Source organism: Sciurus carolinensis, chromosome 8, assembly GCF_902686445.1.
Source record: "Sciurus carolinensis chromosome 8, mSciCar1.2, whole genome shotgun sequence".
Lineage (NCBI taxonomy): Eukaryota > Metazoa > Chordata > Mammalia > Rodentia > Sciuridae > Sciurus > Sciurus carolinensis.
The window spans coordinates 128,482,577-128,498,621 of record NC_062220.1 but is presented as its reverse complement, the minus strand read 5'-3'; the positions used below and the strand labels follow the sequence as shown (position 1 = coordinate 128,498,621).

The 16,045-nt window shown below is 42.3% G+C and overlaps 1 protein-coding gene across 2 annotated transcripts in view; it reads right to left on the bottom strand.

Moving 5' to 3' along the window:
• Znrf3 (zinc and ring finger 3) overlaps positions 1-16,045 on the bottom strand; it is a 143,333-nt gene that overhangs the window by 45,258 nt on the left and 82,030 nt on the right. For both annotated transcript variants that reach the window (XM_047562219.1, XM_047562220.1), the window contains exon 2: positions 12,789-12,914. In XM_047562219.1, the coding sequence (XP_047418175.1) occupies positions 12,789-12,914 (126 nt within the window). The remainder of the gene's footprint in view (positions 1-12,788; positions 12,915-16,045) is intronic.

The following is a 16,045-nucleotide window of genomic DNA, read 5'->3' as shown; positions in this document are numbered from 1 at the left end:
CAACATTAAAACAAAACAAAAGCCGGGTACAGTGGTGCACACCTGTAAACCCAGCAGCTGGGGAGGCTGAGGCAAGAGGATCGAGAGTTCAAAGCCAGCCTCAGCAACTTAGCGAGGCACTAAGCAACTCAGTGAGACCCTGTCTGTAAATAAAATACAAGAAGGGTGGGGATGTGGCTCAATGGTTAGCTGTCCCTGAGTTCAATCCCTGATACAAAACAAAAAATAAAAATAAAACAACAACAACAACAAAACCCTGTGCATGTGTGCATGCTAGAGTGGAATAAAATTTAAATATGGAAATCATGATAGTGACACAGATTATAAGAACAACTCCCCTTGCTGACATAGTCCCAGGGAGGGATAAGAGGTACTGGGTTGGGAAAATGAGGATTACTCAGGATTCCCTTATCTAAAGAGGGGCACAAGCAGTTATTTGTTTTGTCAATTTACAGACTTTTCTTCTTCTTCTTCTTCTTTTTTGAGGTGCTGGGGATTTAACCCAGGGCCTTGTGCATTTGAGGCAAGCACTCTACCAACTACATCCCAGCCCTTACCAATGAATGTTTAAAAATGAGTTTATAAGCATAGTTCTTTTAGCACTGGAAATACATGCTTGAAAACAACAAAAATCAAAACAGGGTGGTACTAGACCAAAAAAGGATACAGATTTTATTTGACAGATAATGCAGGACATTATCCTACTATATATATAAAACATGTTATTTTTTAAACGGAGGGGAATACATAGAGTAAAGGAAATGACTTAAAGAAAGGGAGAACTTTTAGAAAAAATGCTATTTACCCATTCCTAAAATTACACATTAAAATAAGTCTTGAGTGATTTAAAGATGTCATACATTAAAAGAAAAATAACAACCATAGAAAAAGTAGAAGAGGGAAAGATGATTCTGGATTTCCAAGGGAGGAAACAGAATAATTAAGCTTAGAAACAACTGAAGAAATTATGAAGGAATGACGACTGTGTAAAAATAGCAAAATTCTGCACATCAAGGAAAGTTAAACAAAAAAATAAGCGAATAAAAGGCCAGTTAGAAAACATTCTGGAAGCTGGGCACAAGGATGCACACTTATAATCCCACCTGTTCAAGAGGCTAACACAGGATGATCCCAAGTCTGAAGTCAGCCTGGATAACTTAGTGAGACCCTGTCTCAAAATAAAAAATAAAATGGGCTCAGTGGGAGCTGGAGTTGTGGTTCAGTGGCAGAGCACTTGCCTGGCATGTCTGAGGCACTGAGTTCAAGTGTCAGCACCGCATATAAATAAATGAATAAAAGTCCATCAACAACTAAAAATATATATTAGAGAAAAAAATTTTTTTAATGGGCTCAGTGGTAGAGTATTCAATCATCAGTACCACCAAGAAGAAAAAAGAAAAAAGCTAATAATCAAAGAAATGCAAATGAAAACAAGGCAGTACTATTTTAAGTTTTTAATTTTAAAGTTTTACGAAATCAGTAAAAGAAATACATTAACAATAGTCAATGTTAATGTTGTTTCTGTGAAAAATGGTTCACTCTTACTTCATGGGTGGCAAGGTAAACTGAAGGAACTTTCTTACACAGAAAATCTGTAAGTGTTTACATCAAGTCATCAAAAAATATTTGTATCTTTTTATCTATACTCACCTCTGAAATTACTCTAAGGAAATAATTCAAGGGGTGGGGGTAACTAAAAGTCCATCTGATGTAAAGATTTCAGTCTGGTTTACTTATAAAGATTAGACATAAAATAGAAGCAATCTAAGTATTGAATACTGGGGGAATGTCAATTAATCATGGTATAGTCTTTTAACTTTGTTAAGCAGTCATTAAAGTGATAGGTTATGAAAATGATTTTAAAAATTGCTAAAGTGAACTGCATGTATTATTAGGTTTGAAAAGGCAGGGTTGACATTTATATGTTTAAGAATCTTATCAGAATGCAGGCTCAGGAGGAACACATGAAGGGAATAAACCAAAATCGGCAATACTTGCCTTAGGGGAATAGAATTAAAAGTGGTTTTCTTTCCTTCTATTTTCAAAGTTGCATAATTAATTTTTTTGTGCAACAAATATTTCCTGAATGTCTGCTATATGAGGTAGGCTCTGTCCTTGACACTTAGAATATAAAAATGGTGATATAAATTATTATACTATTTATACACTTAAAAACAAGACAAAGAAAGGGACCACAAAACTTCTAACAGTAAATAACATAGTAAAACAAGATAATGCCATAAATTTTGGGCTTAAATTAGAATTTTAAAATGTTAAGATTTTTATCAATTAAATCAAAAAAGCAAAAAATACTAACAACGGACTCTTACGAACCAATTTATGTTTACAATAGATGAAAAATGAAGCTTTTAAAGCTAAATACTTTAAAATATGATTTTTAGAAATGGAAGATAACAAAGTGCCTTGTACATTCTACATTCTTTGAGATTCCCTTAAGAGTTGATACATTTATGAAAACCTATAGCTATAGGTTAATGTGGAATAGTGAAGACCAAGTTAAAAAAAAAAAAAAAAAAATATATATATATATGGCACTAGAGATAGCACAACTGCTTTACGCTGAATAGAATCTTACTGAATCCAACAGTGCTCAGAACAGTCCAAATGTACTGGAAATTTTATTATTTTTATAACTGGGGGGAAAATTTATCATCAGACCACACAGCCCAATGTTTGATTTGGGAAACAAGATCACCAAACAGAATGGTTCCCTGTACCTTGTATCAAACAAAATACAGTGTTTTGGGAAAGAAACAAACAAAAGACAGAACAAAGACATGCAATGGCATTTGTCTGGAGTCTGAGGTTTTCTGACCAAGGCCCACAGCCAAGCTCTCCCATGCTCCAATCCTCCTGCCTCTGGACACAGTGAGAATCTATGCCCAGGTAAAGGCCATGGCTTAAACAAGGGAGCGGGGGATTATTCTAAAAATGTCCACAATTTCCAAGGATTTGGTAGACAGTAAACCAATTATACAGAATACAGAATCACTTTCAAGACAGTACCCACAATCCAAAATGCCCCTGGACATGACCAGCCAGTGTTACTCAGCTGGGTTAAAGCATGAGCAAGACCATATGTGGAAGGCCCCTCTATGTGAAGACAGAGAGCAAATAAGACTTTTGGGCTTCTAAAGCTTCCTTTTTCATCTATTATAGACATAGTAGATAGATTCATACAAATCAATATAAGTATTTTTTTTCTGAGATTCTGGCCAAACACCCTGGTACTGATACTTTATATATTATGATGACTTAACATATTAGGCTTCAACTTGTTTCGTACCTCGAAACATTTTTTCAAAAGCAACCAAGTTCAGTAGCTATTTCTGATGAGTTTTTTAGCTGGCCTGTCACACCATCTTTTGTCTTCTGGGATAGCCTTGCTTGTGGCCCTTGCCCTGCTGAGAGTCTGGTTCCGTGAATGGCAGTGGCAAGGAGGATTGCTGTGAGTCAGGCTTCCCTGTTCTAGGAGGTGGCCAGCCATCTGTGCTGCCTGGGGTGTAGACACATTATCTGTTCTATTCACTCATTCTATATTCAAAACTCTCCCTAAGTCTTCCAGTAGGTCTTAAATAGTGGTTTTAGTTAGCCTTTTTTTGCGGGGGGAGGGCATACTGGGGATTGAACTCAGGGGCACTTAAACTAGAGATCCTCCTGTCTCAGCTCCCGAGCGGCTGGGATTATAGGCATGTGCCACTGGGCCCAGCACTTGTTTATCCTTTTATAGTTGAAAATGTCTCTGATGCAGTTAAAAAAAAAAAAAAAGAAAGAAAAAAAAAGTTTGTGTTTAATAAAGCTTTTAATAAAGGGGTTCTTGGGCTGGGAATAATGGCATGTGCCTATAATCCCAGCAACTGGAGAGGCTGAAGCAGGAGAATCACAAGTTCCAGGCCAGCCTCAACAACTTAGCGAGACACTTTTTCAAAATAATCAAAAGAGGTAGGCATGCAGCTCAATGGTTAAGTGCCCCTGGGTTCAATCCCTGTGCCAAAAAAAAAAAAAAAAAAAAGTTCCTGGACAGTTTAGGTGTAGATGAAAAACATCAAATTAAAAGTTTGTAACTTTCAAATAAGACATGTGCCCTCAAAAGGAAAGTGGTATTCTCTGAGTTTCTGCACTTATATCACAACAATCTTTTCCTCCTGATCTGATTTCTTTTATTAAGTTCCTCTCTTGCTTTCCTTTTTAACCAAATATGGGAGATATTTACCCAAGTGTTCCTTAAAATAAATCTCAGAACCTTCCAAACTTCCTCCTCAACAAGAAACCTACGTTGGCTCACATTAGAAAATGGGCTTCCATTAGGAGCACGTTTAGAAGGGGAAGGAACTAAAATTTGTGGATTTCCCAAGAACCTGGCAAACATTATTTTTAAATCATCACAACTGTCTTTACAGAGGGGACATGCAGAAACAGGGGGCAGAGGCATTCGCTGGCCCAGTTAGCCAGCCTCTGCTGAGCAGGAGCTGAGGCGCTCTGCGCTCCTCACATGGAATAAGGACGCGCCATGACACCATTCGCTTCACAGAACACAGCACAAAGGCTGCCATGTCATTACAGAGGAAAGCGAGGGACACGGAAGGGAATGAGGAGGAAGAACTGGAATTTAAGGTCATTTTAGGGAAAGAAAATCTGTATGTCACAATAAAATAGGGCTTCTCTACCTCAATACTATTGAAATCTAGGACCAGATTATTCTTTTCCTTAACTTTTTTGATAAATGATAATTGTATGGGTTATATATTTGTGGGGCCAGATTACTGTTTGTGGTTGTGGCTGTCTACATTGTAGGATGCTGAGCAGGAACCCTGGCCTCTACCCACTAGCAGTAGATCTCTACCCCTGACATTTGTGTCTAAAGACCAAAAATGTCTCTAGCTGGGTGTGGTGGCGCATGCCTGTAATCCCAGTGGCTCAGAAGGCTGTGAGGTACTAAGCGACTCAGTGATATCCTATCTCTAAATTTAAAAATATAAAAAGGGGCTGGGGATGTGGCTTAGTGGTTAAGTGTCCCTGGGTTCAATCTCTGGTACCAAAAAAAAAAAAAAAAAAAAAGTCTCTAGACATTGCCCCTGGTTGAGAATCACTACAATAAGAGGACCCTAAAACGCATATAAGTGTCCCAAGCAATTGCATGGAGTGCTTCCAGGGATGCCAAAGCAACAAGTTGCAGCCAGCTCAAAACTGTAGCCCCGTGCTCAGGATGGGACAAACACCAACTTGGTGTGCTGACTAGAGGAGGTCTGGTGAGACTAATGCCTGAGAGGCGGAACAGCTACCTCCAAAACTCTGGGGCAGTCAGCTGCCCTCTCTCCTTTCCCACAGCAGACTGGACCCCAGGATTTCAGTCCACCATCCCTATTGAGATAGTCATCTCATATACTCAGAAGTGCTAAACTGGGTTTGGGTTAAGGACCTGGGCACCCAGGTATCCCAAGAAATACCTACCTGTGACCAAAACCCCAAGAAAGAATGTTATGTTGAAGGATAAGTACCCCCCACCACAAAACATACCTGGCTTATAAACAACTAGGCAGCTTTACCCAAGTTCCTGCTTCAAGTAAAGGCCCATGCAGGTAAGTCCTGTTCTAGAAGGTCAAGACTGAAGTTTATATCCCAACCAAATCTCAAAGATATTAAGATCATTGCTTAGGCTGTTCAAATTAATTGTCTTATTATTTGTTATTAAATGGGAAAAACAGTATCCCATTTGTTTTATTCAAATTACTAACTCTTCAGAACCAACACTCATTTGGCTGCAGGACAGCAGAATAGAATCACTTCACGACAATGTGTCACCTCTATTTCCTGTATTGTCTGCTAGTTTCTTTCTACTCATTTCCACTGATTTTAAAAGTCATGGAGATCAGCCAAGTTCTAAGAGATGATCTTGCAGTTTGAACACAATGCCAGGTTGGTTAACTCAAATTTCAGTGCCTATTTTATTTTATCAAAAATTATTGAGCTGCAAACAACTTTTGCTTATGTGTTTTACAGCTATTGGTATTTACCACATTAGGAGTTAAACCTGAGAACATTTTAAAACACAGGATATGCAAGCACGCATTCCATTAGTTGTGAGAGAGAGAAAGTGATCACATACAGTGATGTACTTGGAAAACACCACCATACACCTGTGAGAGAACGCCAGGGAAAAGGGCAAATGACATTTATTTTTGTTGTGAAGTAGTTTTGATCTTGTGAATTCCCCTGGAAATCACCTTGAGGATCCTTAAGGAGGACCCCTGGCCATACTCTGAGAACTGCTATGCTAAATTAACACCTAGACTGTGACTTGACTTGCTTCAACTTTTACTGGAGAACCCAGTGAGGTAGAGAAAAGCCCTAATTCAGAAGAGATTTGTCAAAACCCATTCATCATCATGAAGCAACTGTTCCCTTCCTGGATTATTCCTGAGTCCTCCCCACACTACCCCCCACCCCTTTAAAGCACCAACTGCTGTCCATCACTTTATTACACATCAGGCTCTGGTAAATGTTTGGTGAAGAACATTGTCTTTCAATTAGTTTCATCTTCTTGTCCTCTATCCACTGTCTTGAGAACAGAAGAGTAATAAGTCTTTTTTCCCTTTAACCAAATTCTCTATTTTAAGATCTGCTGATTGAAATATATGTAAGAAATTTTCTCAGGGGTAGCCTGATGTGCGAAGAAGGATTTGGTCTCTTCTCACTGCACCGGCAGTATCTGTGCCATTTCTTTTCTTCTTCTTCCCACCAGAATTTAGTCATTCATTCGTGAAGGGACTACACTCCATCACTTGGGGGGGGGGGGGGCGCTTATTATCAGTTTTTAAACCCCTGTTATCCTACTCCATACATTACAAGATGATTAAGTGACACCAGATTTCTCTTTACCATGGTAAAATACATAATAGGCAGTTTACCATTTTTACCATTAGGCGCACAGTCTGGCAGCACAGATTACATTCACAGTATCAGCCATGACGGCCATCCACCTCCAGAACTTTTCCCCAAACAAATTCTATTAAACAAAAACTCCCCATTCTCCCCTGTCACTAGCCCTTGGCAAGCACCATTCTTTCTACCTCTATGGATCTGACTCCTTAAGAATGCAACTTGGAGTGCTCAAAGAACCTGGAGGCTAATAAAGGAAGGAGTCTGGGGAAGAAAAGATGGATGATAAGAACGCTACTTGTTCAGTGCATAGGGCTGGGCCAGGATGAGCAACACTGGAGACTCTCCTTTAGGTACCGTTCCCATTTAAGGAGGTGGAAACATGCAGAGGGGTTAAGTAACCTGGGCCACAGAGCTTAGAAGGGTTGAAACTGGGGTTTTAAAGCCATGTTGATTAGCATAAGCCATTACAGGCTCCCTACCCTCCAACCAGCATGAAAAAGTAAAAGTTCTTTTAACTGTCTCCTGGTCATCTTGGTTACTGGGGCCTTTATTTGTCCTTTGCAATGGTACTTCCAAGACACTTTAAGGACTGGACAGGGTTGCTTGGCTGAACACGGGGCTCAATCTCCATCACCCCTGCACCATGGCTCCCCACCACTCATCAGAAGAGCTGGGACTGCAGAGCAGCCCCTGGCTCACAGCACAGCAGCTCTCCTCCTCGCCACTGTGCCGGCCACACTGCTGCTGCGCTGCACAGCTGCCTACAGGAGAAAACAGGGAAGGACAGGGCAAGCACGAGGTCTCCTCAGTCATCCCACTGGCTTGAGTCTCAGCAGAGCATTATGAAGAACTGGTCTGGGCCCACTCAGTTACCAGACATCAGGCAGCAAAGTACAACCAGATACTCCTTCACAGTCCAGCTGACCCTCAGCAAAATGATCATCCAGAGGAGGTACTAGGATACAGGTCCTCCTCAGAAGCCTTCGGTGGCTTCCAGTACTAGTACCTGAGAGCCGCCTCCTTCCCCAGCAACCTTCAATGTCCCTTTAAGAACCCCTTGGTCCCTTTTTCCTGCCCTGCTCTGGAGATTCCTTCCCCCTCGTCCTGTCTCATGCCTCACGTTCTGTGTTGCACAGCCCTCTCAGTAAAACCTGCTGCCTGCTCTGGTCTGTTGACCGTTCTTCACTCACCACAGTCATGGTCTAAGGATAAGAGGACCTGCTCCATGAGCCAAGAGTTCCTTCCCACTGGACCTCTCTGAGCGACTCAGGATAAAGAGGATGTTGCCTACTGGCTTGTGACTGTGGGAGCCTGCAGTCGAGCTGCTGCCACCAGCTCCTTTCTGGAACACGTCTTCCTCCTGCTCTCCACACGTGGCAGGGCGAGGCAGGATAAGTTCTTTGTGTTTCAAACCCCCAAGTACCTGTTCCAAGATGAGCCAATGAATCCCTTTTCTTTTGGAATCCCAGAATCTTTTGGAATCAAAACCAAGGGTGTCAAGCCCAGGGATATTCAGGATCGTGTCTCCCACTAAGAAGACAAGGTGCAGGGACAGAAACAAACAGATGCACACAGAGAAGACTTGAGGCAGGAGGTTGCCACTGGTTTCCAAGCCCAGGAGCAGCTGCTCTAGAAGAGCAGCGGCAGCAGTAGCAGCCACACCACCACAGGTTCTTGGGTTCTGTGACAACCCAAGACACACAGAACAGATTCCCTTTTCTGTCAGTGGAGCTCAAGTGGGATTCTACTGTGTGGAACCAACGGTCCTAACCAAGCCTGTGACTATACCGAAAAGCATCTCATCTTTATCTAGAAAAACTGGCCAAGACAAAAGGAGGCAAGAAGACACCAACATCAGTGAAGCAACAGAATGGTTTATTTCAGCTCTTCTGAGCTATTTGATCTTAGGTTACGTACAGAACCTCTCTGGGACTTGATTTCCTTGGTCTAACATGGGAATATGAACTAGAACTCATAATCAAGGGAAACACTGCACACATAAAGCTCCTAGCACGGGGAGGGCACCGAACATGTGCCGTCTGCGTTCATACTCTCACCTGGCATTGCTATGGCCAAGCTCTGAGCCAAGGGCTTTGCAAACATCTCACAGAGCCCCCTCAAAAATGACAAAGGAAGTGTTAGCCTATTTCACAAATGAGTAAGGCACCAAGAACTGAAGTCACCTTTCTAAGGTCACTCAGTCAATGAAGGGCCTCTGTGATATAAAATTGCTCATCTTTTCATTAACATCCCCACACTATTCTCTTAAGCACTGGAAAGAGCAGAGTCCAGGCCTGTTAACCAGGCTATTTCAAAACCCTCGTTGGGAACCACTCCAACCAGGGAGGTAAAGAAAGATTTATTCTGCCTGAAGTTATAGAATCAGGGCCAAGTGCTCCTGCACATCTTTTCTTACCATGAAATTCTCCATGAGGTTGACAGGTCATGGGAGTCAAAGCTGTTAAAGTGGACTCTAAATTCTTTGCAGCCCCATAAGATGCTTAATAAACACTGACTGACTTGAAGGATTAAAATGTCTGGAGAGTAAACACAGATTCCTGCACTATAGGGATGATTGAGGCTCTTATTTTTCAATACAAGCTGTCTAGAAATATCAATTTCATTGTTTTAATTTCCTAGGACTTAAACTGTCATAGGCCACAGAGTCTGTCTTTCAATGCTGTAATTATAATCTCCCCACACTAGAATATAGAGGAAAGATTTTAAATATGATCCAGAAGCTCAAAATACTAAAAGTGCAAGGGATCCAGTTCAGCCTCTTTACATGAAATGAAAAAGAGAGGCCTGGAGGTTTAAGAGGCTTGCCCTATGCCCGTCTGAGGCAGGGTCCGGAATGGCGCCCTGGCCTGCTGCTTCCCTGTGGGGGGCTCTCCCTAAACCCAAATCTGCTTCCCTAGCTGATCCTACTGTCTGAACCTCCTCCTGCAGCATCGAAAAGATTAGAAGGAGGGAATCATAAATCATTTTTCTCTCATGAGTTTATAGTGTTCTTTTCCAAGGAGTTCAAAAGCACTTAGTAATAAACCAAGGTGATGAGTTTATGTCTTTTGCTTTTAAAATGAAACTTTATTTGAACTCCTGGAGAGGCATTTAAGTTTTTTAAAATTTAGGACATTCGTCTCCTATTTCAAGGTTTCGCCCTGTGGCATTTTCTATGGGTGGGTGGGTGGCAAGGGTGGGTAACGGGGAGGGAGAAGGGCCTTGTCTGGCCTTCGCCTGTTTGCTCATAGGCCTGAACGCCTGGCAAGCTGCAGCTGACAAAACCCCCTCCCTTCCATGGTTTTCAACAAGTCTCAACATTCACCCAGAGGAGTCCCTCCACTCGCACCCACAAGCTGGCCTTGTTGTATTTCCTTTCTGTGTTTTCTAAACCTTTTTTTTTTTTTTTTTTTAAAGTGCTGGGGATGGAGTCTCGGGCCTCCCACATGCTAGCCAAGCACTCTGCCACTGAGCTGCACCCAGCCCTCTTCCTCGGCTTTCTGTGCCTCTCTTTGCCACCTGTCTCTCCTTGCCCTGACTCCTCAGCCAAGACCTGGAAGGAAAGTCATGCCGTCTGAAAGGGAGACTGAGCTACTCACAAGACTTACTTTGCCTTCCTAGTAAATTAAAACCCCACTGTTTTGCTCCTGCCTTTGGGAGTTCAGAAAAAAAGAAAACACAGCAAAGTTAATGAAAATGAAGCTGAGAAGAACTGCATTTTAAGATGAGAAAGAGAAAGGGGGTGGGGAAGAAGGAGAGGGGTCGGGGCAGGCCTGACTCATCGCACCTATGCCGATTTTAAGCAAATATGAATCCATCTCTCTTTGGACCGGGTTTTTTTGCTAATGATTTTATGCGGTACCAACTCTAAGACAAAGGGTAATAACCATGTACGAATGCTCCCTCCCACCCTGTAGCCTTTCCAAATATGGGGTTAGTTCTTTCAGGCAGGCAGAACTACCCACTTCGCTCCTAGGCTCCTGCCTTCAATAACCATTTAGTAAATGAATAAACCCTGGAAGTACTTAATGATTCAATATATGTCTAAGGTTTCCATTCCCTCTGGCTTCACTGACTGGCAGGCCAAACCATACAAAACTCTCCAAGTAAAACCACAGCATGGTTAATCCAGGAGGAGGAGGAAATAGTTGGGTTCTCTGAGTGACTTCAACAAGTGCCCTTACCACTAAACTGTGGGAGGACAATAGGGTGACCCTGTGAGTCCTGTTCCAACCCATTTACAGACACAACAGATATAAAGATGGAGCCCACCACTCTGGAGCAAAGCAAATGAAGTCAAGGGGCTGAGCGCTACATAGCCACAGTCTAAGTACAGAAGAAAACAGTCTGTTAGGAGCTGAACACCTACAAGGAAAGCACTGTTCCTACCTTTGGATGTAGCTGGCATCTCTCCTAGAAAAATACTAAAATATTCTTAAGAGGGTTGTTGTTCTACTACAACCATTAAGCTGCTCTGGTCAACTATTTAAATGATAAAGTATCAGGACCTGAGCCACCTAAAACACCTTGACTGAACTTTGTCATCTATAAACCAAACAGGTAATCAATTCCTGAGGGGCCCCCCACCAATACCACCAATTGAAGACCAGGAAAACCTGACAAGTGCCCTGATGCTACTCAGGAGACAAAAGGGACCCAAAAATCAGAAATTCAATCTGTGATGGTCTCCAGGGCCAGAAGTCTTTCAGGAGACAGGGGCTTCTTTAGGTCTAGAAAGGCTCCCCTCTCTGGTTTCCTGCATCCAAATCACCTCTTCTCTTGTCTAGATCTCCCAAGAGAGCCCAAGATGTCAGAAACCAGGATGGTTCCCCCTCCAGCTGTCTCCCCACAGTATTCAGAACTAAAGATTTTAAGAATATAAAAAGGATGTCCAGGCAGTAACATAAGTTAGGGGATACCACTTTTTTTCCAACCAAAATTCAAATAACTTTTTCTGAACCCTTCCTTTTAACATAACGATCCACTTTAAAACAGGCCCCACTTTAAAACAAGTTACCTGTTGTATTTTAAGGTCCTTGATGGATGGCTTTCCAAAGTAAATTTATTTCTATCTTATACTGCAGTCAGAAGCAATGCTGATCCTCCTGGCTAAAAAGTCTTTTTTAGTACTTCTAAATGGGTGACAACGGTCAGTGGCAGCAGATGTCTTTGGAGAGCTTACTCTTACAAGAGGCATTTGCATCTCTTCTCACCTCCTAACCACCCTATGAGGTAAGTTCTAATACAAGACCATAATTGCTGTCTGCCATTCTGAAACCAAAAAAGCTCTAAAACCCAAAAGTTTTTCCATAACTTACTTGGCAGCAAAACTTAATGGACCTGAACTCATTTGGAGGCAAAGCCTGCCCTGAACTAACATGAGACTATTTAGATTTTAGTTATCCTGCATAATGTGAATATCCCAATGGTTTGCTGGACAAATAGGAATGTGTGTATTACTGTGTGCTGCTCCAGATCCCCTGGAGGTTACCTTAATACCTTTCTAATCCCCCCAAAATCTTAGAATTCTGAAACATTTGGTCCCAGTGTTGTGAGACAAAGTACTGCCAATTTCTATTCTCCATTTCTGTTACTGCCAATTTTTATTATTTCTCACCTGCCATTTCACAGACGAGAAACTGAGACTCCTTGAGGGGAAGCCACTTCCCATGGCTACAAGGAGTGCAGCTGACTCTGAGGCTGCAGCCTCTTTCAGAGCCCAAGCTTGGAAGCACGGTGGTGGGCTGCTGAAAGACATGTCTGAATTCTCAACACAAAACTTGAGGACGGGTGTGTGCCAGCTTGGCTCTTCTCTCTAACCAACTACTTAAAAAGCTGGGGAAATGCTTGAGTGGAAAACACCAACCAGAGGGCCTGCTACTTACCTTGCCCAGGACTGTGAGGCATGGTTTTGGGTCCAATTCTGGCTGTTCCAGCTTCACCACTCCTACCCAGCCATACTCATACAAGTCCTCTTCGTCGTTGTTATTACACAGGCCCAGTGGGTGCATCTAGGAGACAAAAGGGGAAGAAGATTTCAACAGGTCAGCTGAAGATCTGCCTGACTCACATTATACATTTCTCAGATTCCATCCAAATGTAACCTTGAAACCCAAAACTTTAAGGCAGGGGACAGTTTTTCAACCCATGGGGAATCCTATTTTGGTACAATGATCTGTGTGCTGGGGAGAACATAGCAGACTCACTATAAATATATTTTATGGATGCTTTCCTTCTGCTTTGTAAGTAGTGGTCATTCAAGGTGGAAACCACCTGATAGGAGGTAGGGAAAGAAAAACAGTATAACTCCCACATAAGTGCCAACTTAAATTGCTGTGAAATACCATAAATTTAACATTAAGTAGCAATTACAAATGAGACTCACTAGGTTAGCATCCAAGACTCTTTGGCTTCTAGACCTTAAAAACACATATACTTCAATGCAGGGAAGAGGATCTGCAGACACATCTAGGATTTTATGGAGAGATAACCATAAAAATGGCAGAATCATCAGTATAATTAAAAGAATGTTTAAAGACTCTCCAGGGTTACTGGAAATTAGACTAGGTATTTTCAAAATTTGCAAAGCACAAAACTGAAGACTGGCAGAAGAGCATCGATGAATTTTCTCATATAAAAGCCTGAAAAACAGCAATTCTAAGATAAATGCTCACGGTTCTATCACTGAGTTGTATCAGAGCCTAGAATCCCTAATGACAACCTGGAAAGAGGAAATCCTCATGGATAAACACAACTCATCAAGGAGCTGATGAACTAGCAGGGTCTGCTAATTAAGTTCTTGCATAAGGAAAAAAAATGTCTTTAAATTTGTGGCAAGTTAAAGACACAGGAGACCTAAGACAAAATAAGGCCCTTAAAGACATCTATGCCCTAATCTCCAGAACCTGTGAATAAATTACCTTACACAACAAAAGACACTTTGTGGATGTGATTCAGATTGAGATGGGGAGGTTGTCTAGATTATTCAGGTGGGCCCGATATATTAAAAGGGTCCTTAAAAGGGAAAGAGGGGGAGGGGGAGGGGTGGGGAGGGAAGGAAAGGAAAAGGAAGTCAAGAGAAGAGTTGAGAGAAGTCGAGATGACAAAAGAAGAGGTTGGAGTGATGTACTCTGATGGGGGCGAGGGTCATTAGTCAAGGAAAATAGGCAGCCTCCAGGAGCTGAGAAAAAACAAGGAAAGAGATTCTCCCCTAGAGGTTCCAAGGAATGCGGCCCCTGCAGACCCATTTTGGACTTCTGACCTCTAAAACTATAAGAGAATACGCTGGTGCTGCTTTAAACCATTTAGTTTGTAGTAACTTGTTATAACGGCATATAGGAAACTACCACATCCAATCTTATCCCCACTTGTTTTACAGATGAGAACAGAAGTTGAAGGTTAGTGGCTTTTCCAAGACAACACAGTCATCAAGTGGCGCACCTAGAGGTGACCTGGCACTCAGATTCATAGTTCAGTACCTTCCCACTCTACCTGCTTACTTTGTGATCCCTTCCTCTGAGAGCTGGCCACCTGACAGAGAGGGAGAAAGAGTATCTTTAGGAAAAAAAAAAGTTTCCAGTTGTATGAGAACAACTAACAAGGGTTTAGTGCAGATAGCAAAGGTTGCTAGAATGTTTGGGAAAGCTTCACATAGCTGCTAAGCCTCATATGAGTTTCAAAGGCAGAATGAGACCAATCAGGGCCATCATTCCAAGTCCAGGGAAGAGCTGGTAAGAGAAGATGTGCAGGGTCAGGGGGAAGAAGAATGAGACCAGCCTGCCCAGTAGACAGGTCAAACTCTACACCAAGAAGGCAAAGAGAAAGGCTCAAAAACTAGAAGGGAGTTTGGACACCAAGACAGTATCACAGGTTCTTTTTTTGCGGTGCTGGGGATTGAACCCTGGGCCTTGTGAATGCAAGGTAAGCATTCTACCAACTGAGCTATATCCCCAGCTCCCACAGGTTCTTATTACAGATTTTTAGGCAGAATATGGTGTCTGGCCACTGGGTATTTAGGCAGATGGGTGACACACCTTTGGACAGTGAGTGGTACAATGACAGGGGGACAAAGGGTGCAGCCCCCAGATTAGAGATCCTTGGAATTTGAACTCCATGAATAATGAGGAAATGGTTGCATAAGCCCATAAAGCAAGTGAAGGGTTACTGCTGCTGAGCATGGGTGCCACAGAAGGGGTTGCCAATAGCTGTCTCTATAGTGACTGAGTATTCTGTCCCCTGGGAATTCCAAGAAATAGAGAGCCCTGGGACATCCAATTTTTGCTTGAACCCTCAGGCTCAAAAGAGTTTTCCCAAAGAACCAAAGAGGGCTCTCCAGTACAGTGGACCTTTCCCCAGGGCACCACTGTAGGACATAACCCATTCTGGAATGTTCTACAGTTAATAAATGACGAGTAGCCTGAAATGCTGAGACCTCCCTCTGCTGGACAGGGGATGGGTGAGGATGTACCACCTCTGACTTCCAGGAAAGGACCTGAGTCTTGGCTCAAACCAGCAAGGTTCAAGTCAGTTTCCTGAAATCCCAGGTCAAGCCACGGCCATGGCAACCACACTTCTGAGCCTTTCCCACTGTAGTCCATGATATTAACCTGCCCACGTGACTTGGGGGTTTCCAGATAGATGAGTGCTTTTTGTTACACATTTATGCAGTTTAATCAATGATAAAGAACTGCTTTGGAGGAGCAGAGGTATCATTCAGGGCAAAGACCTTGTATCTTAATTAAAACTCTAAGGAAAGAGGCCTAGCACACATGGCCACATATTATGCAAATCCACTTATATAAAATGTTCAGATAGAGAAGACCACAGAAACAGACTAGTGGTTGCCAGGGGAGGAGAAAATGGGGAGAGACTGTTTAATAGGTGCAGTTTTCTCTTGGGGGTGATGAAAACGTTCTTGGAACAACGTGGTGGTCATGGTTGCACAACACTGTGAACACACTAAATGCCACTGAATTATATGCTTCAAAATGGTCAAAATGGTGGATTTTGTATGAATTTTACCACAATAGAAACATTTGTTTAAAAAAAAAAAATCAAACAACTGAATTGAGTTTGTTTACTAAGAAATGATTGCCATCTGCCTAGTGCTGCCCTCAGTTAACGTGGGGATCCACAGTGAAGA